The sequence below is a fragment of the Saccopteryx leptura genome, chromosome 11 (genome assembly GCF_036850995.1).
Source record: "Saccopteryx leptura isolate mSacLep1 chromosome 11, mSacLep1_pri_phased_curated, whole genome shotgun sequence".
Classification (NCBI taxonomy): Eukaryota; Metazoa; Chordata; class Mammalia; order Chiroptera; family Emballonuridae; genus Saccopteryx; species Saccopteryx leptura.
In genome coordinates, this window is record NC_089513.1 from 13,474,260 (window position 1) to 13,497,621 (window position 23,362).

The 23,362-nt window shown below is 48.8% G+C and overlaps 1 protein-coding gene across 2 annotated transcripts in view; it reads left to right on the forward strand.

The window, feature by feature from the left end:
- ALPK2 (alpha kinase 2) overlaps positions 1-23,362 on the forward strand; it is a 101,854-nt gene that overhangs the window by 70,564 nt on the left and 7,928 nt on the right. For both annotated transcript variants that reach the window (XM_066352762.1, XM_066352763.1), the window contains 8 exons: positions 5,145-8,484; positions 11,758-11,905; positions 12,744-12,871; positions 12,975-13,010; positions 15,625-15,899; positions 17,214-17,302; positions 20,649-20,866; positions 23,253-23,301. In XM_066352762.1, coding sequence (XP_066208859.1) covers positions 5,145-8,484; positions 11,758-11,905; positions 12,744-12,871; positions 12,975-13,010; positions 15,625-15,899; positions 17,214-17,302; positions 20,649-20,866; positions 23,253-23,301 — 4,283 coding nt within the window. The remainder of the gene's footprint in view (positions 1-5,144; positions 8,485-11,757; positions 11,906-12,743; positions 12,872-12,974; positions 13,011-15,624; positions 15,900-17,213; positions 17,303-20,648; positions 20,867-23,252; positions 23,302-23,362) is intronic.

Genomic DNA, 23,362 nt, shown 5'->3' on the forward strand with positions numbered 1-23,362 from the left:
CGAGCGGAAGAGGAAGAGGCAGTGTGACCTTCCGTCCTCCGCTGGAGCAGTGCTGTTAGTCAAGTGCCATCCATTTGGCCATTAGCACAACTTGTCAAGAATGGCTATTTCCTTATCTTTCCCATGCACATCTTCCCTCTTCAGCTGGCTTATACGCTCTTTGAGCAGAGGGATCTTGTGTCATACAACCGTCTGTTGTGGGTGACTCAAATTAGTGTCGTGCACTGTTGTTGGCATCCAGGACACTCCCCTTGAGGAAGAGGTGTCTAACCCTAAACAACGCAGGGTGGACAGCGGGCAACACACCTTTCCCCGGGGTCCATGGCGGACACACTGAGGAGGCAGAAGTTCTGCAAAGGCCAATGCATGAAAATGTGTTTGCACAATGGGAGGCATGTTGGACAGAGATGGCATTGGATGGTGCTGTGCCCGCAGATGAATGCTGCTTTCAAGGGCAGGTTTAGAAGTGCTACTGGACTTGGCTTCCCCTTCCCCTCCTTGTGGTCATTCATTGGCTTACCCATTTAGCAAAATTAATCGAGCCCCTACTATGCCCATGGTTCTGGAAGTCCAGAGATGAGCAGCACGGTGCCCCTGCCCTTAGAGCTTGTGAAGGCTGATGAGTAAACCCGTGATCACGTTGCGTGTCAGAAGGGCCATTATAGCCTTATACCAGTGCTGCCAGTGCTCAGAAGTTCTGAGTTTAAATTAAGGGGTTTCCCAGCCCTTTTTGGGGTTTTGTCTTAACTTTTTGTGTTAGAAAAGCTGGGTTGGAAAGGCTTGGCTGTAAATCCTGGTTTTGCCATTGACTGTGAAACCATGCAGCGATTGCTAACCCCTGATCATCAGCGATCTCATGTTGTTAATGCTCAGTGATAGAATTCTGTCCACCATTTCTCTTAAAATAAGCTCGATGTGAAGCTTTCTCGGCAGAGGGTGCTGGTCGGACACTGTAGGAAGAAGATGGCTCCTGTCATTTTCAGCATTAGTGGGTCTGTGATATGGGTTGTGGTCCTCCATAGAGTCTGTCCCAGCCATGGAGCCCAGAGGATGGTCCGTCTGTGACCCTGTCACCCTGGCACTGTGATAACCTTCCTACAGCCCTCGTTACTCAGAAATCTGAGCTTGGCGTGGCCCGCCGGCTCTGAAGGCCTCCTGCCTGGGCCAACATCAGTCTCCGTCTGGACGCCCCTGCAGGACCTGCGTATACACCATCACCCATGGCCCCAGACACCCAGGACCGTCGTTCCCTCTCTACGCCACACGTGTAGCCCACCTGCTCTGAAGGCCTCGGCCTCTCCCCTCAGTGCCCTAGATTCCTGCAGCTCCAGACCAGCTCTGGCCTGGCTGCACCAGCAAGCTTCTCGGCTCCCTGGTGGCCTGCGTGTACCTGCTCCAGTGAGGGTGTCCCTGCGTCTTCTAGTTACTCTTCATTGTAGTGAACATTTCTTTATATGCAGCTGCCCACTCTGTGGTTATGTAACCCACTCTGTGGTTTCTGTCTTTTGATTGGATCCTGGCTATTCAGCTCATCAGGAAGAAAGAGATAGGAGGGTCAGTATTTCAGATTCATTTTGCCAATCAAGTGAGAAGGCCCACACAGAGCCCAAAGCACAGGCTCTGTGCCTCAGGGTTGCTCAGTTCTCTCTCTGCCTTGGCTGCTACTTGCTTTTGACAGAGAACAAGGGAAACTGCTGTCAGTGAGTGACAGGCACCTGACGGGATGGGGCCAATGTGCATGTGCTTAGGCCTAGAGGAGGAGACAGAGAGTCAGAGGGGCCAAAGAGGTTGCTTGGGATCATGCAAGGAAGTATTGAACTTAACTTAACCCGGGTGACCAGTCCTCCAAGTCCACACTCCACACACCACACTGGGTTTCTTCCTGGAGCCCGAACTCTTCTTCTTTTTACTTGAATAAGAACAATTTGTCTACATAACAAAGCCTCCCAAGTCTTACGACTCACTCCATGATGAGAAGAGCTGAGCAGCAGGAGAAGCACGTGCTGGAGTTTTTTCAGAATGACTTAACTAGGCGCTCTCCTCCTAAAACAAAGGTCTGAATTGTCTGACAGGGGCAGGGCAGGGGTTTCTCTTTCTCTCGGAGTTCGCCTCTGCAGCAGCTCCACAGGGCCCGTCCCTCGGAACCGTGCTACGAGCCCTCTCAAGTACGCCCTGGGCTGTGAAAGGCTCCACTTTGCGCAAACCTTACTGATTAGTTAAAATCAAATTTATGGACTTTCCCATTAGTAGTGGACCGCTTATATGGTTTGTCCCTTGCACATATCTTCCAAAAGGCCGGAAGTCTTAGTTATGGTCGCTGATGCTTCCCTGGTGCTGAGAACAGAGTTCTGTACACAGTGGAGGCTCTGCAAAAGTTTGACGAGTGGATGAATTCACCCGGTCAAGGATTTGCCATATTTTTATACATGGGGGACTTCACCAGGCTATTTTAAAATGGGATTTTATTTTAAAAGCCAGAGAGGAGGGGTGAGTCTACCTTCACAAGAACATGACTGCTTTGTGAACCGTGGCTGAGACAGTGTATCCCAGTCACCAAACTCACCCTCATCAAGGCTTACCTATCCGTGTTTTACCTTCTCTGGGTGCTCACCTCCTCTCAGTTATCAGCCAAGAACTCTGCTGGTATGGTAGCAGGCAGGAATGAGTGGGCAACCTCCGACTGGCTTTTTAAACTTGAGCCCTTTGGAGGAATATGTCCGGTGCCAGGCAGAGAATTCTATACATGGCCACTACTCCACAAATGTCTGTTGGCACTGATGACCTTGTGATGATGGCAAGATCTTAAAATAAAGGACTGACATAGGTAGTGGAAATCCAGGCAGGAGCTGAAGGCCCAAGAGAGGGCCATGGTGGTTTTGATCAGACAGTGACCTTGCACATCGCAGATAATGACCAGGCAGCCACCCACACGTTTGCGCTTGATATTTTAGTATATTTGTGCTATAGTCTGTTACAAAAAAAAATTTGAACCAAAATAGTAAACACAAAGAACATTCTCTACATGTGTTGTAGATGTTCGGGTATAGAGGTGAGACCGTGTACACATTAAACCCCTCAACACTTTTGAGAACCTTGCTTCATATTTCCCAGAGATGATCTTTCCTGTTTTCGCTTTTAATATGATGAGAAAGAAAAAGGATATAGAGAAAGAGTAAATCCATGGTGCGTGGCTTACTCACTTCCACTGTCTTTCAGCAAGTGCTTATGCAGCACCTGCTGGGTGCTAACGTGTGACACCTGCTTGGTGCTAACATGTGACACTTGGTGCTAACCCTGTGACAGGCCTTGAATACAACATGGAGTGGGAATACCCTGTAGATGGGGCTTTGGCCCTATGGAACCCTCATCCCTGGAGTCCCCCTTGGACACTGGAGGCATTAAGTAAATACTCGTTGAATCCATGAGCTCTTGTGGCATTAATAGCCCAAGAAATTATACCATATTTCTTCTTGTTCAGTTAACACTTTCATGCCAATAAATTCTGGGTTAAACGAACACCAGGGTAGCTTTAAGGAGACAATGGGAGGTGAATCCCTGCAGCAATAAGCAGCCCTGGGTACTGTGGAGGGAGCTGTGCTAGGCTGTTGTCCTCTGTCCCCCTGGCCATGGGGACAGGGAGTGACGATTCTCACCTGCGTTGAGAAAACGAAGCCTCAGCACACTGGAGCTGCATGTGCACAGGAGGAACACTCTAGCTCTACTTTGTCACATGCGGGAGAGACTACTCCTTCCCTCCTTAAGCCCAGCCTCCATTCCTGCGTGTTTGAACTGGGCTGCTCTAAAGCAGGAGTCCTGGGGCAAAGATGGGTATACTTGCCGAAAATCAGCAGCAGTTCCATTCTTCTTAGCTGGGCATAATTTTGACATGTGTTGAAATACTCGATGAGCTAGAAGTTTTAAGAGGCACAATTTAGTCAAAGGGTTTGCTGCTTCTTGAACAATATCATTCAAATAGTATCATGATGGGTTCACTCCTCACCATGTGAGACCGGTTCATTCTTTCTTTCCTCCTCCTCCCACTTTCTCTCTCTCCCTTTCTCTTGACTTTCTTTCTCTGTACAAAAACCTAAGCAGTCCTGGGCCCCCTATTTCTTTTATTTTTTATTTTTCTGAAGTTGGAAACGGGGAGGCAGTCAGACAGACTCCCGCATGCACCCGACTGGGATCCACCCAGCATGCCCACCAGGAGGCAATGCTCTGCCCATCTGGGGCATTGCTCTGTTGCAACCAGAGCCATTCTAGCACCTGAGGCAGAGGCCATAGAGCCATCCTCAGTGCCCGGGCCAACTTTGCTCCAATGGAGCCTTGGCTGCAGGAGGGGAAGAGAGAGACAGAGAAGAAGGAGAGGGGGAGGGGTAGAGAAGCAGATGGGCGCTTCTCCTGTGTGCCCTGGCTGGGAATCGAACCCTGGACTCCTGCACGCCAGGCCAACACTCTACCACTGAGCCAACCGGCCAGGGCCAGGGCCCCCAATTTCTTGATGCTATAGTTTACCAGCCACAGGGCATCTGTTTTAAAGTGGAGGAGACATGCCAAGATTTTATAACCTACCTGGGGCAGAAATAATTGGCAGTGCTGATGGCCAATTATAACCCTATTACTTCATCAGAGGTGGGGTCAAAAGACGGGCCCTCCTGTTTTTTAGTAACATTACTAACCAGTAAGCTGTCATATTTGAGGACAAAAACTACTCATTGCTACTTTACAAACACTGCATTTTTCATTTGTTATGATCATGTGTCATTTATCTTTCTGGAAAGGTACACACAAGCTCTTAGGACTTACTTGATCACAGTAGTTAACATTCCACTTATTTTCATCTTTTTTATCCCCAGGAGAGAAAAAAAAATCATTGACTGATGATTGTCAGAAGACTTTTTGCTTATAATGGGCAATGTGACCAAGGGTCCCCTAGAACATACAGTTGCTTAAATTTGCATTTCTTGGGGCGTCTGTAATAGCTACGCAAGTCTGCAGATTAATGTTCAGGTTTCGGTCACTCCGGCTGCTCTTCTTGCTGCATTATTACAGTCCTCACAGATGAACACTTTTGTGATTGCGGTTCTGCCTACTGTGGGCTCTCCCGGGAACAGGCCTATTAATATCCCTTTCCATCTTCCTAGGTGCGACTTCAGGAAACAGTCGGGGAGACACTCTTTCCCAGCTGGGTGCCAGCTTTCTCAGAGCCTGCCCGGGAGGAGGCTGCATTTACCGGGACCACGACAGATGCCTTCCCCAACTTGGGTGGGCTGGATGAGGAGAATGCTTCATTGACTCGACACCTGGAGACAGAAAGCTGTACTCAAAGCCCACAGCGTGAAGAAAACCAAGACAGAGAAGTCAACATGCCTGGACATTCCTGGGAAGACCAAGGGCAGGGCAAGAATCTCCCAGATGTCAACCATGCAGCTATGTCCCCTTGTGAGCCGTCAGTGTGTCTCTCCCGGGAGGGTGGCAGTGTTCCCGGGGAGCCTGAGGCTCTCTCTGTTGCTTCTCTTGCACCTGTAAATATTGTCCCCTCCCTGGAAACTGTGTGCCATAGGCCAGAGAGTGGAGAAGCAGAGTGTTTGATGGAGCGTCTTGAAGCAGGCATCCAAGGAACGTGCGACCCCAGGGATTCCCCTGTTGGAGCCCCAGTTCATAAATATTTGCCTCAAGAAATTTGCTCCACGGACTTGGAGCTGGCAGAAGGTCAAAGCAAAGTATCTGCTTTACACTTTCCTGAGGATGAGACCATGGCTGTTGTTTGTCAAACACAAGGCTCTGAGCCTCCACAGCCTACAGGGGAAGGCCACAAGGAGGGGAACTCAGCTGTGCTTCCTCCACCTAGCAACACTCTCTCCTGGACCATTTCCCAAAAAGCCAGTGACAGCGCCACAGGGGGACACCTAGCCAAGGTGGAGAAGTCCACTTCCAGGTCGGCCTCCACTGGACAGGAGCAGCCGAGCCTCAGCATCTCAGGAGGGCTTGAGGAAGGACAGCCTCCCTCCTCTGAGAATTCTTCTGGGTGGGCTAAAGGTGAGGATAGCCCCAGTGCCAGCGCCCTGGACACCACAGACATGCCAACCAGTCAGAGTTCAGTGGTGAAGTTTCCTCAGGAGACGCCAACCACGTTAACTGCTAATCTGGAGTGTCGTCAGGTGACCAAGGAGAGTGGGGACACACCAACTCTTATTATCGCCACCCAAGTCCACCCAGCCAAGTACCTCCCTGCTTCAGTTGCTGAGAAGAGCCATGCAGATGGCCCCGAGGAGAGCTCACCTCAGGCACCAGATGGAGATATTTGTCACCTTCCTTCCAATGTACAGCCAGGTCTTATTTTAAATGGCTCCACCACCAAATCTCCACGCAAGTTCTGTGTGGCTCCCAGCGGACCAGGAGTCCACGCCTGTGTTTCCCTGCCCCCAGAGGGAGACTCCTGTAGCAATTTCCTTCCTCAGACTGATAACCAGTCAGGAGATAAGAGCCAGACCCTGGACAGAGCAGACAATACGGGCCCTGAAGAGAATGTCCAGGAAAAAGGAAGTGAAAGAACACAGAGGATCCCACAGGAGAGCCTGTCCCTCCAGGGCTCTCTTTCTGAAGATAACGCCCGAGAAAGCTGGCCTCTGACATCTGCTGCACAAGGGGAAACAGCCCCGGGGCCCGCGGACCGCTCATCAGCAGACTCCAGGGAGGAAAGAACTCAGAGCCCAGGCCTGGGGGCCGGCGTGTCCATGGCTCAAGCTCCTGTGGAAGATGACAGCCTGCCTCCCTCTAATAACCTTCTGGAGCAGTCAACAGAGAGTGGACCAGGACGTTGGAAAGCAGGCAACAAGCCCAAGGTTATCATTCTAGAGGCTTCCGTTTCAGAGGCCTGGCCACCAAGACAACTGACAGGTTCTGAGTGCAAGGAGTCAGAAGCTGGTGCCACGGCTCCCAACAGGGTCTGGGCTGTAGCGGACATGTTAAAGGCAGGTGCTACCGGGCCTGAACTGGACCCCTCTGAACGGACAGCATTGGCTGGTAGCCCTCAGGGTGAGTCTGGCTCAGCCCTTGCTAATCACAGAGAAATCCACAAAGAGGAAGGACCAGTCAGGCGCACAAAATGGAGCTGTCTTTCTTCCCAGTATTTGAACCAACCCCGATTCCTGGAGTCATCGGTGGACCCAGTGGATGAAAAGTATTTATGTGTCACAAGTTTGCCATCAGAGAGTTCTAAAACCAGAGGGCAGGAAAATGGTAACAATGTGAGTCAAACCCAACTCAGTCTGGAGCACCCTGCCTTCTTTAAACAGTCTCTTAGCTGCCCCCAAATCCTCGAGTCCTCTGTCGACCCCATCGATGAGACGGGGCTGGTGGAGTGGGCCGGGGCGCAGACCCGGGAGCCTTCCGAATCCCCGCTGCGGGGCGTCAGAGAGGACAGTGAATGGAATGATGGAAACTTGGGCCGGAGGGTGGAAGTCCCACCTGCCCTCTCGCCAGTCCCATGCCCCCAGCAAAGTGGGGAAACCATTCCAAGTGAAAACAGCACCAACCGAAACCAAGAAGCCAGTGTGGGCAGGGAGGCTGAACAAGGTCAATGTGCTGAAGCCAAAGTGGAAGTCCAGCCTGCTGTCATGCAAGTTCCACATCTTGATGAATGTGGGGACACAATTCCGAGGGGACTCAGCAGAAGCCAGGAGCCAGAATGCCTTGAGAGAGGCTCAGGGGAGGCTGAACCAGGTAAAAACAACGGAGCAGACTTTGTCTGCCCTCCCTCCCCTCTTCCTAGTGGTCTTGCAGTCACGACTCAGGCCTCTGTTGGAGTTGACACTCACAACACCGCAGGTCAAGTTTGTGACGTCAGTGAGAACCATTTAGTGGAAACCAGAGAGCCTCAGCATGCACTTTGGGACTCAAAGGAAAGGGGGGAGAGAGAGAGAGAGAGTGGGAAGCACCTGCCCTCTCCTCGGGGCCTCCCTCAGCTGCCTTTTACATCACCTCCTGAAGGAAACACCACACACTCTTCCGTAAGCCACACAATCGAGGAGCCCGACACAGAGGTGCCTCAAAGTGGGGACACCAACCCTGCAAGTGCACCTGGCTCCCCGGCAGTGATGTGGGCATCTGTTTCAGGAGAACGTGGGGCAGAGGTAGCCCCCATGACACTGCCGGACCCGTGTCAACGGGACCCCACCCTGGGCCGTGTGAGAAAGCCCAGGCAGGGGAGGCCCACGGCAGCCAAGACGGGCAGACCCCCAGTGCCTGCTCTGGAAGAGGTCACCAAGGGGCAAGAAACCTCAGGAAGTGGACATTTAGCCGAGGGAGTGAAGAAGAAAATTCTGTCCAAGGTGGCCGCCCTGAGGCTGAGATTGGAAGAAAGGGAAAACGCCAGAAAGAAATTAAACTTTCCTAAAAAGATTCCTAAACTCGAAACGTCAGTGCCCCGCACAGATGAGAAAAAAGACCCAAAGAAGCCACCTTGCCACAGAGAAGGAAAAGGTGAGACTCAGCTGCTTTCTGTCCCTGTTACAGTTGGGGTTTTTGTTGACCAGATGTCAAGTCCCTGTGTTCTCCTGGGTCCTTTGCGATTAAGGTGAGCATCAACCAGGTGGGCACTGGTGTGACAACTGTGACCAAATAGCTCTACATAAAAACCCTGGTTTTCCCATTTGAGTGGCCTCAGAATCACCTGGTGGGCTTGTGAAACTACCGTGCTGAGCTCCACCTCCAGGCTTCCCGATTCCAGTGTGGGCTCGAGAAATTGCATTTCTTTTCTTTCTTTCTTTCTTTCTTTCTTTCTTTCTTTCTTTCTTTCTTTCTTTCTTTCTTTCCTTCCTTCCTTCCTTCCTTCCTTCCTTCCTTCCTTCCTTCCTTCCTTCCTTCCTTCCTTCCTTCCTTCCTTCCTTCCTTCCTTCCTTCCTTCCTTCCTTCCTTCCTTCCTTCTTTCCTTCCTGAGACAGAGAGAGAGTCAGAGAGAGGGATAGATAGGGACAGACAGGAATGGAGAGAAATGAGAAGCATCAATCATCAGTTTTTTTCTTGCGACACCTTAGTTGTTCATTGATTGCTTTCTCATATGTGCCTTGACCGTGGGCCTTCAGCAGACTGAGTGACCCCTTGCTTGAGCCTGCGACCTTGGGTCCAAGCTGGTGAGCTTTTGCGCAAACCAATGACCCTGCACTCAAGCTGGTGACCTCGGGGTCTCGAACCTGGGTCCTCCACATCCTAGTCTGACGCTCCATCCACTGTGCCACCACCCAGTCAGGCAAGAAATTGCATTTCTAACACCCTCCCATATTGCTGCCTACAACTATGTTTAATCGGCGGAGCGTGATCACGGTGCTCTTTTGTTTAATCATTCTCTTAAAAGTATTTTAAAAAGATAAGCAGAAGCATCAATCAGTATAGCTAATTAGAATAATTAAACAGACCACACACTAAGCAGGATTTCCAGAAGTAAACATTTAGGTACAATTTGGGAGTTTCTTCTTCAATCATTGATTTTCATTTAAAAATGGCTTCGTCGAACATTGGATTTCCTTCCAAAATTGAGTATAAAATTTTTTTCCAACTCACCCTTCACTGTGTCTGAGTTGAAAGGCACCAGGAGTCTCTGTTCTGGGGTTCAGACCCCTAGAGGCTCAGAGCCCTTGTGACTGCTGTCACTTCTGCTTTGCCCGGGAATCACTTTAACCCCAAATTTCATCCCATAACTCAAATTTTAGCCTCTTTATGTCAGAGCTCTTCTCCCTTGCCATGCAACCCAGTAGAGTCGGAAGAGAAGACATTGTAGCAGATGAAGCCCGTTGCTGGGGCAGAGTGCTATGGCCCCTCAGCTCCAGGGGAAGGGTTCCCCCTCTTTGCCTACCGAGTCCTCAGAATTCCCCATCCACATCCATGGGCCCTCAGCCCTGTTTCAAACAGAAGGGCCCATGAAAACTGTCACTGCCTAATGTTGGAAGGGCCCTGGAGGAAACGTTTTCCAGATAAGGTGGGCGTGGTCCAGACTCCACGAGTTGGAGACTGTGGGCCTGAATACCCACATGGCCAGCAGGAACCATTGGAGCCCAATGAGTGGAAATGGGTTTGCCATCAATAAACACTTGGTATATTCTCTCTGCCCTAATATTGTTTGTACCCTCAGCTACCCTGTAGTTGAAGAATGTGTTATCCAAGCTGCCCATTATCACTTCCTGGGAAGAAAATAAGGCTGTAAATATGAATTGTGTCATCCACGTGTTTGTTGGCACCAAGGGGGGGGGGGGCGCTCAATGCACCGACTATTTCACAGCAGTGGAATGTGAGGAACAGAGCAATAAGCACCAGTGTTGATGACTTTGTCTTGACTGTGGCTCTATATATTTTATATTACCTAGGTTGCAGTGTTACGGAACTCGGTCTCTATAGTATTTTATATTACCTAGGTTGCAGTGTTACGGAACTCGGTCTCTATAGTATTTTATATTACCCAGGTTGCAGTGTTACAGAACTCGGTCTCTATAGTATTTTATATTACCTAGGTTGCAGTGTTACGGAACTCAGTCTCTATAGTATTTTATATTACCTAAGTTGCAGTGTTACGGAACTCGGTCTCTAACCAACAGACTGCATTTTTCTGACCACCCGGCTGGATCGGCAATCTTTGTCCTGTTCTAATGTTTATGTTGCCTCCCCGTGGCTACCATGAGTAATTACACATTTGCCCGGTTCTCATCCCTGATTTTAAAAAGCGATATTCAGTGGTCTCCTCCCCAACTCTGGGAATCATTTTCTCATTGCTCCTATTTCATTCAAGCAGAAACCTCTCTTTTGCTAATGAAACTGATATCAGACATAACAGCAATCCTCAGCAAAGACAGTGGTAATCAAGGAAAGATGAATGCTTTTCAGCAAATAACAGTTGTTGAGTTGCCTTAACCACCAGAGGGCTTAACCACAATTATTTGGGTGATAGAGATTTTATTTTACTCCCTAATCTCCAGCTCTAATTTTGACCTGGAGCATCTAGTGGTCATTTAAAAGCATTTTGGTTTGAACCAGATCTTAGAGACTAGGTATCAAAAATCCTTCTCCTCCCATCTTTTAAAAAAAATGTCTCTCAAGATATATTTCACACTGTGCATTGCAGACCCTGCTCAAGAGGTTTTAAGTAATGAAAAGTAATTAGATTTCATTTGTTCATTTCTGTCATGTTTAGGCAAGCTACACCTCCCCTCAGATCTTTGGTTTTGTCATCCATCATTCGAGGGTCATAATTATTATCCTTGTCTCTGGGATTGTACTGAGAACTAAGTGAGGTGAGGTAGAGAAGTCTTTTTTTCTTCTCTCTCTCTCTGTTTTGGTATTTGTCTGAAGTGAGAAGTGGAGAGGCAGACAGACAGATTCTCGCATGCATTCGACCAGGATCCACCGGCATGCCCACCAGGGGGCGATGCTCTTCCCATCTGAGCCGTTGCTCCGCTGCAACTGGAGCCATTCTAGAGCCTGAGGTGGAGGCCATGGAACCATCCTCAACGCTGGGGCCAACTTTGCTCCAATGGAGCCTTGGCTGCAAGAGGGGAAGAGAGAGAGAGAGAAAGGAGAGGGGAAGGGGTGGAGAAACAGATAGTCACTTCTCCTGTGTGCCCTGACTGGGAATCAAACATGGGACTTCCACATGCCGGGCCAACGCTCTACCGCTGAGCCAACTGGCCAGGGCAGGAAGTCTTTTGTCCCTATAAAGCTCTTTGCAGCTGCTATACAAACGCTGACCTGCTGATCTCTCATTTCTAGCTCCGGAATTACTGAGAAAGATCCAAGCCGAGATGTTCCCTGACCACACTGGAAATGTAAGATTAAGCTGCCAGTTTGCAGAAATTCACGAAGATTCTACCATCTGCTGGACAAAAGACTCAAAATCAATAGCCCAAGCACAGAGAAGGTGCGATATTTGCCTCTGGTTACCTTCTATCCTGGTTGCTTGTTTCACAATGTGTTCTAAAATAAAGTAAGCATTAAAGGAAGTAAAAGGAAAACTGGAGCAGAAATTCCACACCCAAAGTATTCAAAAAGAGTAAGTGACGGAAGACAGGCATCTGGGCAGGAAAAATGATGGTGGGTTCTTGCCCCGACTTGGCCATCATGAGTTCCATGGCCTTAGGACATCATGTAACCTTTCATTACATTTAAAAAATGTAATTTAAAGTCATTTCAATTACATTTTAAATTTTAATTTTTAAAATCATTACATTTTTACTATATTTAAAAGGAACATGTCAAATCTTCTAGTTTGAGGATCTGTGGTCCCAAGATTTAAGAGGTCTTTTCTGCATGTCTGTGAGTTCCAAGAGTCACTTATAAACAGCAAAGACCCCCTTTTCTTGTCCCTTATTGTGTCTGGGTTTTCAGGTGCGTCTGATGTTTTCAGGTTTACTTCAAGCACAAGTCACCTGGATTAGTAATGAACTGAGCTGAATCCTGACCAGCCCCCAGAATTCACCATTCTGGCTCTTTGCCTTATTAATGATGGGCAGCCCTCCCAAAGGTTTCTGTGTCTTAACATTGCGTATGGGAGCGAGAGTGTTAAACCAAAATCTCCCCGACCGTCCCTTACAGATAAATATACTATGTAAGCAGCTTATCACGATCTTGACCTTCAGCCAGCGCGTTGGCTAAAAAACACGAGGTCTCAGGAACGTGCATCCCTTTCACCTCAAGTGTGTTAGGAAATGGAACTTCAGAATGATGACCTGTGCCAATGTTAATATCGCCCCCTGCAGTGCAGGAGACAACTCCGCTGTGTCCTTGACCATTGTTCAAGCCGATCAGAAGGACCAGGGCCTCTACCACTGCTGCCTCAAGAACAGTTACGGAAGAGCAACCGCTGACTTTAACCTCACTGCTGAAGGTAAACCTCAGCTTTTCGGTTTCAGTAAATGAGAGCCACTGGCCCCTACTGGGTAAGTGTGTTTGTTCGTACTGAAGGCAATCTCTTCTGTATCTTCCTCCAGTTCTCCAGCAACTTTCCAGTCACCAGGATATTAAAGGTAAGCGAATCTGGGTGGGGTGACAGGGGGATGGACCTACCATAAGGCATGACATAGCTCCTGGAGCTCGTGGTAGAAGCAATATTCTCTTATCAAATAAGAGAGAGCTCAGGAATGGCAGAGAAATGAGTGAAAATTCATGAGCCATTTCAGCCTGATTGTAGGGCCTATGATAAGTTCTCTGGGGGACGGACACCCAGCAGTGCATCATTTTGGAAAGTGACCCAACTGTAAAGGTGTTTGCTGGGAAACATGTGGAGGAGAGTCTGGGGTTAGACTTCTTCCTTTAAGCATCAGACTAGCTTTCAGCCAACGGCGTGGGGTTTTCTGCTTTTGGTACTTAGATGGCACGTTTTGTTTCTTTTCGCTTTGACTAGCTGAGCAGATTCCCAAAGGGAGCCAGGGGTCTAGGAGGAGAAGCCCATTCATTTGCATCTGAATGAAAAGGAAAGAGGGTTTCGGTTTTGGGCTCTCTTTTGGCACTGTGTACACCTGGGGCCACAACAGCCCAACTAGCTGCTCCTGGGCATTCACACTGCCCCTGGGCCACCCTCTGAGTTGTCATGTGATTCCTTTTAGGGAAAATTACCTGTCCCCACACAAATGCTCACCCCCATCCTGTAGTGTGCTGGTCAGTTTTTCACAATATGCTTGGGTAGGGACAGAGAGCTGAATTATATAGTTTTCCAATTTCTGTGGTGTAAATACTCTCCCCATGGCTGCTTTTAAATTGACAATGTGACATCACAAGAATGTGGAGCTGGAAAGAGATGCTCCCAGTCAGCTCTCCAGGGCTGGAGGGAGCCGGGTTGTGCACACCTCCCAGTTCCCCTGCCCTCGTGTTACCATGGCCCTTGGCACAGTGTAGGACTCCGGTCACTCTTAGATATGAATCAAACTCTGATCATTAAATTGATTTTGCATCTTAAAGATTTGCCTCCTTTGCTGGTTCCTAAAGCAAATACGGAAGTCTTTGGGAAAACAAGACAGCGAAAGCAATTGAGATACAGCAACCTTCAGTATGGGAAAGGCCAGGAGCTGGGATCTCAGCTTCAAAATGGTCTAGCAAAGATGGTGATATTTATCCAAACTGCGAATGTAGACACAAACTCTTTGCAAACCCACTCAAAAGCTACTGTGTGCTGTAGTAATGTGTATAGTTACTGTGTACTGTAGTACTGTGGTATAATTTTAAATTCTTTCCCCACTTCTGCTGCTGTCCCTCCAAGAGACAAAATATGCAAAAGAACGTCCTTCCTCTGACCTTTCAGAAAACAAAATGGCCTTCGGAAGAAGGGTTGGTCTGTTTCATCTGCTTCTTAGCATTGCCTGGCCATCGCATCTGCTATAGCTGCTAGGACCTCATTAAGTTAGATTTGTGAAGGGTTTTACCAGCCAGGAACAAGACCCCAGTGGGAGTAAGCTGCTGGCCACCTGGTGGAAATGGCATGCCCATTGCAGTCCTCTGACTCTAACAGCAGGGCCTGGGTCTAGACCCTGATGATGGCACCTTCTCCCTGAGACTGCAGGTTCCAGCTTCAATGACTTCTGGGCTAGGAGCCATAGCTGTCCTCCCCCACCCCTCTCACTTCCTGATTCAGGCGCTCAAATGACGGTTAGGGTGTTTATGTGGAGAGATCTTGCTTACTCAGCATTTTACTAATTTAATTCTCTAGAGGAGGAACAAATGACATTTTACCAGTCAGTCTCTAATTAATAAACTAATATAACTAAGCTTATGGGAAAGCCCCAAATGAATGATGATCCAAATAAAACACAAACCAGCACAACTTAATGCTAGCACACAGCACTTTCAAAGAAAACTCCTAAGATTTATTTTTTTAGAAACTTTAAAAAAAAATCTTTGTTAATAGCTGTTTCTGTTGGAAATGTGCAGAATTAACTCTGAAACAGCTGCTAGAAAACAAAAATTCATTCTACTTTTTTTTAAATGTATAAATCCAAAATCTTTCTACTTTTTTTTCTGATTTCTCCCCCAAAGGCAGGTCTTTTTACTTATTTTGGTTTGGATTTTGCCTACTTCTTTATAACTACCACAGGCATTCTCAAGATGCACTACTGTCCTCAAAAGGGCTAAAACGGTCCTTGCAGAAGCAAGAAAACCTTTTTGTGTATAATACAGTATGTAGACAGAAATTCAGTGCGCCTGTGGTATTAGGATTTTATGAGGGCAATGAGGAGAAAAGTCTGGAGAGGATGAAAAGGTTGAGAAACATCAATCCATCAGACATCACTGATCTTCCCTCGTCTACACTTCACCTGTCTTTTCTGCTTACTTTTAATTACCTCTCGTAGTTCTGCTTACATCTTCAAGATCTGTCTACAGTTCTTGTCCTGCTCTCCCCAGTTTTGTTCCAACCGATCTCTTCTTCTTATCCGATCCTCTGGGCCTTACACTGATCTTCAGCTAGCCCCCAATCCTGCTCCATGGCTAACCCACATGTCCACATAGGGACGATGACAGGGCTGACCTGTAGAACCACGGAGGGGAAACCACACTTAGCTTCCAAACAGAGGCAGGGCTCAGAGACGAGATGGGGGAGGTGGGTCAGAGGAGGATATAGCGCACAACTAAATGCCAGCTGTGTTTTAGGATGTGAAGAGATTGAATTCAGCCAACTTATCTTCAGAGAAGACTTCCTCCATGACAGCTACTTCGGGGACCGCCTGCGAGGTCAGATCGCCACAGAGGAGCTGCACTTTGGAGAAGGCGTCCACCGAAAAGCCTTCCGCAGTAAAGTGATGCAGGGCCTCATGCCTGTCTTCCAGCCGGGCCATGCCTGCGTGCTCAAGGTGCACAATGCCGTTGCCTATGGGACCAGAAACAACGATGAGCTCGTCCAGAAGAACTACAAACTCGCTGCCCAGGTGGGTCCACCTGGCTGAAAGGTGTCACTTTGAAGGGTGAGAGGGACCCGTGATGTCATAATCAGTCTCAGAACTGATGGGAGTATTTCCAAGAGGGTGTTTCTCTCCCTTTGGGGTGTGGTGATAAGGGCACCACTGGATTAAGGCTCACTGCTGGGACTTGTGCCCCTGTTCCCAGCAGTGTTTCTGGGCCTTGTGCCAGCCAGATGGGCCTCAGCCTACGTCTGGAGGCACCTCACCAATTCTGACCTGGCTGAAGTCATTTCCTAGGAAGCTCCCATGAGTTCCGACCCCTATGATGGTTTGCGTCTACTAGGACACAGGATGATATGGGAATGGGGTCTGAGCTGCACTGGATGCATTTGGCCTGCTTCCTGCCTTCCTGTGTTGTGTTCAATGTCGGCCCGTATGCTACCAAGGGAGAGCAACCGGGTCTCTAGCTCAGTTCCCACCTCTCTATGCCAGTGAGTCACAGAACTCGTGTGGCACGAGGGGACAGGAGGAGAGAATCAACTTCTCTTCCTGCCTCCCCTCCCACCTTGGTCCACGTATTTCACTCCTGAGACCAGCACTGGCCAATCTTTCAGGAACGCTGGGTGTAGCTCTTTTAGAAATCAGGTGCCCTTTAAAAATGTTTAGCTACAACATGCATAGATCAAGCTTAGATGAGTGAATGTGGTACTGTCAAGCATTACCCATCCACGACGCTCAGACATGGCTGCGTCACGTGGGACTTGGCACTCATGAAGGCAGACCCTCTTCTTTGGGGATAGGGTTTTGCCAATTATAATTCATTCTTCTACCAGTCCACCCTTCTTTTCCCCTTTCTTTCACTGAGTATTCCTTCTATCTTAACTATCATCTGGCCCATCATGGAAAATGCCCTGGCATCTAGACTCCCACTCAGAAATGCTTACATGGTAGAAAGCAGAATCCAATTCGCTTTTCCTACACCAACAATCTTGTCAAGGTGTTCACTATTTACACTTCAAATGACGCCTTTGAAGAAGAATTTCAGATCGGGGAGCTCTGGGAAACCCAGCAAGCCCCAGCTTTATCTGACTTCCTGCTGAGAGGCCAGTCGCCCTGGTTCAGGGATGAACTTCAGCCGTGTGGTTCTACCTCAGGTCTCAGAGCTCCTCTGCAAGTGGCCAGCTCTAGGTTGCAATCATTGTTGCTTCTGTGCCCCCAACCAGGGGATGGCTTTGGGAATCCATTGGCTTGACCTGAGTCAGGAAATCTGATTAGCTTTACCCAACAACTCTCTGAATTTCCTCTAATCACTTTGCTGTCCCATGTGTCTGGGTGATGCAGGAATGCTATGTTCAAAATACCGCCAGATACTATGCCAAGATCTATGCTGCAGAAGCACAGCCCCTGGAAGGCTTCGGAGAAGTGCCAGAGTAAGTGCGTCTCCCTCTCCTGTATTTCCTCCTCTGAGTTGTTGGGGACTTGGGGAAGGGGTGCTGGAGGGATGGGAAAGTGAGAAGGACTGGTAGGAAAAGCACTTCAATTGGTCTCTCTGTCTGTAAGCTGTGAGGGCACCTACAGCTGCTATCCTGTTCTTCACTGGGTCGCCAGGGCTTGCAGAAGGATACGTGATAAATAGTCTTTAAATAAATGTATGTGTGGGTGGATGGATGGATGGATGGATGGATGCATGGATGGATGCATGGATGGATGCATGCATGGATGAATAGGTGGATGGATGGATGGATGGATGGATGGATGGATGGATGGATGGATAGGTGGATGGATGGATGGGTAGGTGGGTGGATGGATAGGTGGATGGATGGATGGATAGATAGGTGGATAGATGGATAGGTGAATGGGTGGTTGGATGGATGGGTAGGTGGGTGGATAGATAGGTGGATGGATGGATAGGTGGATTGATGGATGAATAGATAGGTGGATGGATGGATGAATAGATAGGTGGATGGATGGATGGATGGATGGATGGATGGATGGATGGATGGATACAGAGGTGGATGGATAGATAGGTGGATAAATGGATTCAGTAAATTCATCTATCATGTTAAATAGAAAAGAAAGGATATCTACTCTCACAAATATTACATTATCTAAACAATAAGAAATATAAGCAAACATAAGAATTTTACAAAGCAATTAGTCCTATAATGAATATAAAATATAGTGCCATGTCCAGAAAGAGTGAATTGGGTAACCAGGGTTACAGGAACATAATATACATTTCCTGGAACCCTACAGAGGTAAATGAAACTGATTTTATCCACTCACTGACTAACTATTCACCCAAGCAAATTTTGGCACCCCTAGTAAATGCTGCTGCTCTGAAGATGGATTAGGACATTTCAATATCCAACACCCCTTTCCTTTCTTACTGTGGGAGAATTTGTGAACACATCAATGGTGATAGTATCTGGCGGGCAAAGTCCCAACAAAGGAAGGTGGTGATGGTTGTGTTAAAGGATGAGCAGACAAGAACATGCTGTGGCTTCCAGGCAGAGAGAGAAAATAAGGAGTAAGAAGATAGTAACCAGCAGAAGACAAAATTCGAGACCAGAGATAGGCAAACTTTTTCTGTGAAGGGCCTGATAGTAACTATATATTTGGGGCTATCAAGAGGCAAAATCAAGGCTGTTATGTACAATAGATACTTATGTAACAAATCTTTATTGATGAGTTTTAAAATATAATAATAATGATTGAATATAATTTTTGATAAATAGGTTTACTAATGAGAAGAACGAAATTCTTTTTCTTTTTGAAGTAACATTTTGCTTAATTGGGGTTCAGAGTTATTCTCTCTGACCAAATCGACTACAAACGTTCATCTTAAAGAAACCATCCTTAGCTTGTGTGCTGGAAGAAAGCAGGCATCTGACCGGATTTGGTCCCTAGGCCACGGTCTGTCGGTCCCACTGTCCACGTCGTTTCTCCCGCAGTGGGTAGTGGGTGAGAGGGAAGAGTTCTGCCGGCATGCTGCGTGGAGTCCTAAGGTTGGGGAGAGATGGGGAACCAGCGAAGGAGACAGAGAAGGAGTAGCTAGGGAGGCGAGTTTTTGGAAGCCATGGGAGGGTGTTTCAGAAAGGAGTGAGAGCAACTGAGTCAAGTGCCACTGACAGCAAGTAAGGTGAGGGCACGTAAGAGACCATTAGACTCATCAGCCTCAGCAACATGGCGCTCAGGGTACCCCGGACAGAAGCTTCTTTGGTGGGAAGGGCTCTCTGAGTGGGTTCGAGAGAGAATAGGAGAGGAGACATTGGAGACAGCACACCTACAACTGATTTGCATTTTGATGTAAACTCTGAGTTGGTCATTGAAGTGGGTTGTGAGCTCAATGCATGCTACAGAGATACTGCAGCGTGCTGCTACGCCTTGAGGATGATGCCACTGAGGGAAAGCTGCTGGAGCCATATCCCGGGGCATCTGGGAGGGGCTGAGACCCAGGCACCAGTGGGGGAGGCGGCCCGGCAGGAGCAAAGAGGGTTTCTGCGGAGGAGGGACCGGGAGGAGGAGGGACCGGGAGGAGGAGGATGTGGGCGCAGACGTTGGGAGACGGGAGTGTGTGGGGTGGCGCGTTCGTGTTCTGTGCTTGTTGATGGAGTTTTCACAGTGGAACAGGGAGCTCGGTCAGCAGCGGAGGGTGAGACGGGGGAGGAGGTGTGGGCGGTCATCCAGGACGTGTGACAGTGGGCTGGTCGGTGCTAGAAGGTGCGGTCAGGGTCTGACCTCTGCCCACGCCCAGCTGCCAGCTCTGCGCAGCCTGCCCTGACGGCTCTGCCCCGCCCTACGGCGGTCCCCTCCGCACATGGTGCCAGAGCGACCCTGGTAACACAGACGTGGGATCTTGCCGCCCCTTTGCCCAGCACCCTCCAGTGGCTTCTCATCCAACTCAGCACAAAGGGCGCAGTTTTTCAGATGGCTCACTAGATTCCCTGCCCCCGCGAGGATGGTTTCCACACCCTTCCTCCCCTCGCTCATCTGCCACCCTCTCTCCTCGCTCACTGCGCTTGGCCACACTGCCCCTCACAGCTCTGTGAACACAGCGGGAATGCTACCGCCCCAGAGCCCTGTCCATTTGTTCCTTCTGCGCATGGATACTCCTCCACTGCCACTTCCTGAGGGTGTCTGCTCAAATGTCCCTTATTGGCCTTCTCTGACCTTCCTAAATAAAATAGCGGTCCCTCCCGCACCGCTGCACCCCTAGCTCCTCTACACTGCTTTGCTTTTCCTCCTGGCACGTAGCAACAATGTACATTTACTTGTTCGCCGTCAGTCTCCTTCACTTCAATGGGAAATCCATCTGGGAGGGCCCGCTTTCTTGACTGCTGTTTCCTGGAATCGAGTCTGGGGGCGTGTCTGATTCCTAGAAGCGGCCGAATGGATGTTTGTTGATTTGTGGACTGAATGGAAGAGGGGAAGAAAGGACAGAAGAAAGGATGGAAGGTTGGAAGTATGATGGAGGATTACAGTCACATGACCAGTGGGTCGTGGAGATGTGACTATAATGAGACATTCATTTCTGCGTGAGCAATTTAACTCCATGCCCAGGAGGTATTTCTGCCCAGCTCTAGGGGCCAATAAAAAACAGAAACACATCGTTTCACTCGGTGACTAATTGTTGGAGGGGTTTTTAGGCTAACTCCATTGGAACCCAGGGGTATATTCTGTAGCTCCCTGCCACTCCAGGTGAGGGCAGAGCGGCCTCTACGTCTTCGTGCACTCTGGGAACGTGATGTGCGCCCGCGTCCTCTTCCCTTCCAGGATCATTCCTATTTTCCTTATCCATCGACCTGAGCACAACATCCCGTACGCGACAGTGGAGGAGGAGCTGATTGGGGAGTTTGTGAAGTACTCCATCAGGGACGGGAAGGAAATCAACTTCTTGCGAAGAGAGTCGGAGGCGGGTCAGAAGTGCTGCACCTTCCAGCACTGGGTGTACCAGAAAACCAGCGGCGGCCTCCTGGTCACAGACATGCAGGGTAAGGAAAGCGGCTTGATGGGGGGCGGGGCAAGGAAGCGGCTTGATGGGGGCGGGGCTGCTGTGGGCCTGGGTGGCCCTGGGCGTGGGAGGGAGCGCATGCTGGGTGCCTTGAAGCACCTTTACCAGCAGACTGTGTTACTAATGTGTCATCAGAAACAAGGTGTTAAAAAAAAAGAAAGAAGCAAGCTGTGACAAAGGAGCCTGAAATGACCTTCCTAGGATTTCACTAGTTCTTGTTTGCACTCCTTTTATCCTACTGCTTTTGTTTCATCTTCAAAATAACTCTGTAAAGAAGCTATTATGACCCCATTTTACAGATGAGAAAACAGAGGCCCAGAGATAGTGACTTAATTGCCTTCTGTTACTCAGTTAATAAGCAGAGGGGTCCAAGACTAGAACTCATGATTTCTGACCCCAAATCCCAAGCTCTATGCACTAACCCACAAATTTATAAACCAGATTTCCAAGTGGCTCCTGAAGTCAAAGCCTCCCTGGACGGACTCCCCAAAGGCCACCCAGGAAGTACAGTGTTACAATCTTGCAGACCGGGCTGATCTGCAAATTGAAGGCTTTGCCGGACTCCCTGGCCACATATGCCCAAATATGGCCTCAGCACACGGCTCTCTGTTCTAATTAAGACTCTGTGGTGCAATCACTGATGCCCATTCCATTTTGCATTAAATATAGTTCTTCGACTGAAAAGTAACACCCTGGAGTGTCCTGCACAGCTAGTCTTGTTTCCAGGAATATTACCTCTCTCTCTCTGCAAATGAGGTGTGCGGCTTAATGTGCTGTTTCATGAAGGTGTTTATCTACCCTCTGCTGCTCTTGGGAAAAATCTTATTGCCATTGTCATGATGTCACAGATAGCACATCCATTCTCCAAACCATATCCACAGTTTATCAATTTCCCGAGACACTGGAATTAGCACTCAATAAGCAAACAAACCCAAACTCAACCATTACCTTCTCAGGCTCTTAAAAGTTATCCCCTCCCTGGTTGCCCTTGCTTGTTGATAGGATCCTGGTGGCTCCTACAGGTCTGAGGAGTGAAAGCCAAGCCTAAGATCAGCATGCTGGTGAGACCCCTAGGGTTCCTAAGCAGTGGTCCCCCATAGGACCCAAGAACTCAAATTCTGCAGAATGAATTTGTATGGCTGCCTACTTCTTCCCTTCCATCAGAGACAACCTGTAGATGACTATTATCCCCAACACAGGGTAACAGCTGCACATGAGAATTTCAATTATCCTCGGGAGACCTTTAAACCTGGACTGAATTGCTTGCAAATTATTAAACCAAGAGAGAGACATTTCCTTTTAAAAATCATATTCTATTTTTCTAAACTAAGGGAGAGCTGGTAACCATGAGAGGCAAGAAAAAGCAATTTTCAAGTTCAAGGACTATTTGCCAAATGACTTTTAAACTCGGACTTCTATACAGCGTAGAGCTGTGACTTTTCACTACAACTTTTCAGGAAACGAGGTATCCAAAGAGGGCTTTTGCAATTTGGTGTCCTTTTTCCTCTTAAGCACAGTCCCTGTAATAATAGCTATGTGAAGCATTTCTACATACATTCTAGCTGTTAGCAGCTTTCAAAGAACGAGATGGATTCACTGCCAACTGTGAAAGAGGCTTTTAAAACGCTCACTGGCTCAGCCCAAGAGCCGAGTCTAATTCGGCTCACAGGTGCTCTGCAGGGAGGCAGGGCTCACTGCTTCTGGCTGGACCAGCCCAAGGAGCCCCATGGCTGAATCTATGCTGTGCTCCAGGCGGGCCCTGCTGAATCAGAGCCTTAACCCTTTAGTGTTCATTTCCTGAGCCTCGGGGAACAGTTTATACGAGTTTGCATTAGGCCAAACCTCAGGGTTGGCTTTGGTGGGATGCTGGGTCCTTCGTCCACTGCCCAGACTGGTCTCCGTGCTGCCAGGTCACCTGCTGGCCACAGGGGATACAGCCATCCTGGCCTGGCTCAGCTAGGATAAGGGTCGGGGCAAGAGGGGAGCAGGCGAGACTCAGGCCAGGTGTCTGCTGGTCCAGACAGACTGGGGTGGCGCTGCAGACCCTGTGCCTTGCCATCGAAGACCCATTGCTAGGTTGCAATGGTGAGATCAAAGCAGAGGTCCATTGAGTTGGCACAAGTATCCACAGCCACCACCCTAGACAGGCAGGACTCCCCTGAACTGCTGCAACAGAGGCCTGCCTTCCTCGTGTCACCCCATAATGCTGCATGTGTGTCCACACGGCTGCAGCCACGAGAGAGGCCTCTGCGGATGGGACTGCGGACCGCGTGTGCTTATGCAGGAAGGGGCTGTCACTACCCCGCCCTGTCCTTTCTGAGCAGCCCGTGTGACACGAGTTCTGTCTTTGCTCTCTCTTCCTGTAGGTGTAGGAATGAAGTTAACTGATGTTGGCATAGCAACCTTGGCTAAAGGGTGAGTAGAAAAAAAATGAAATCAAGTGCATTTTATCATTCAAGTCTGGGCTTCCAACCAC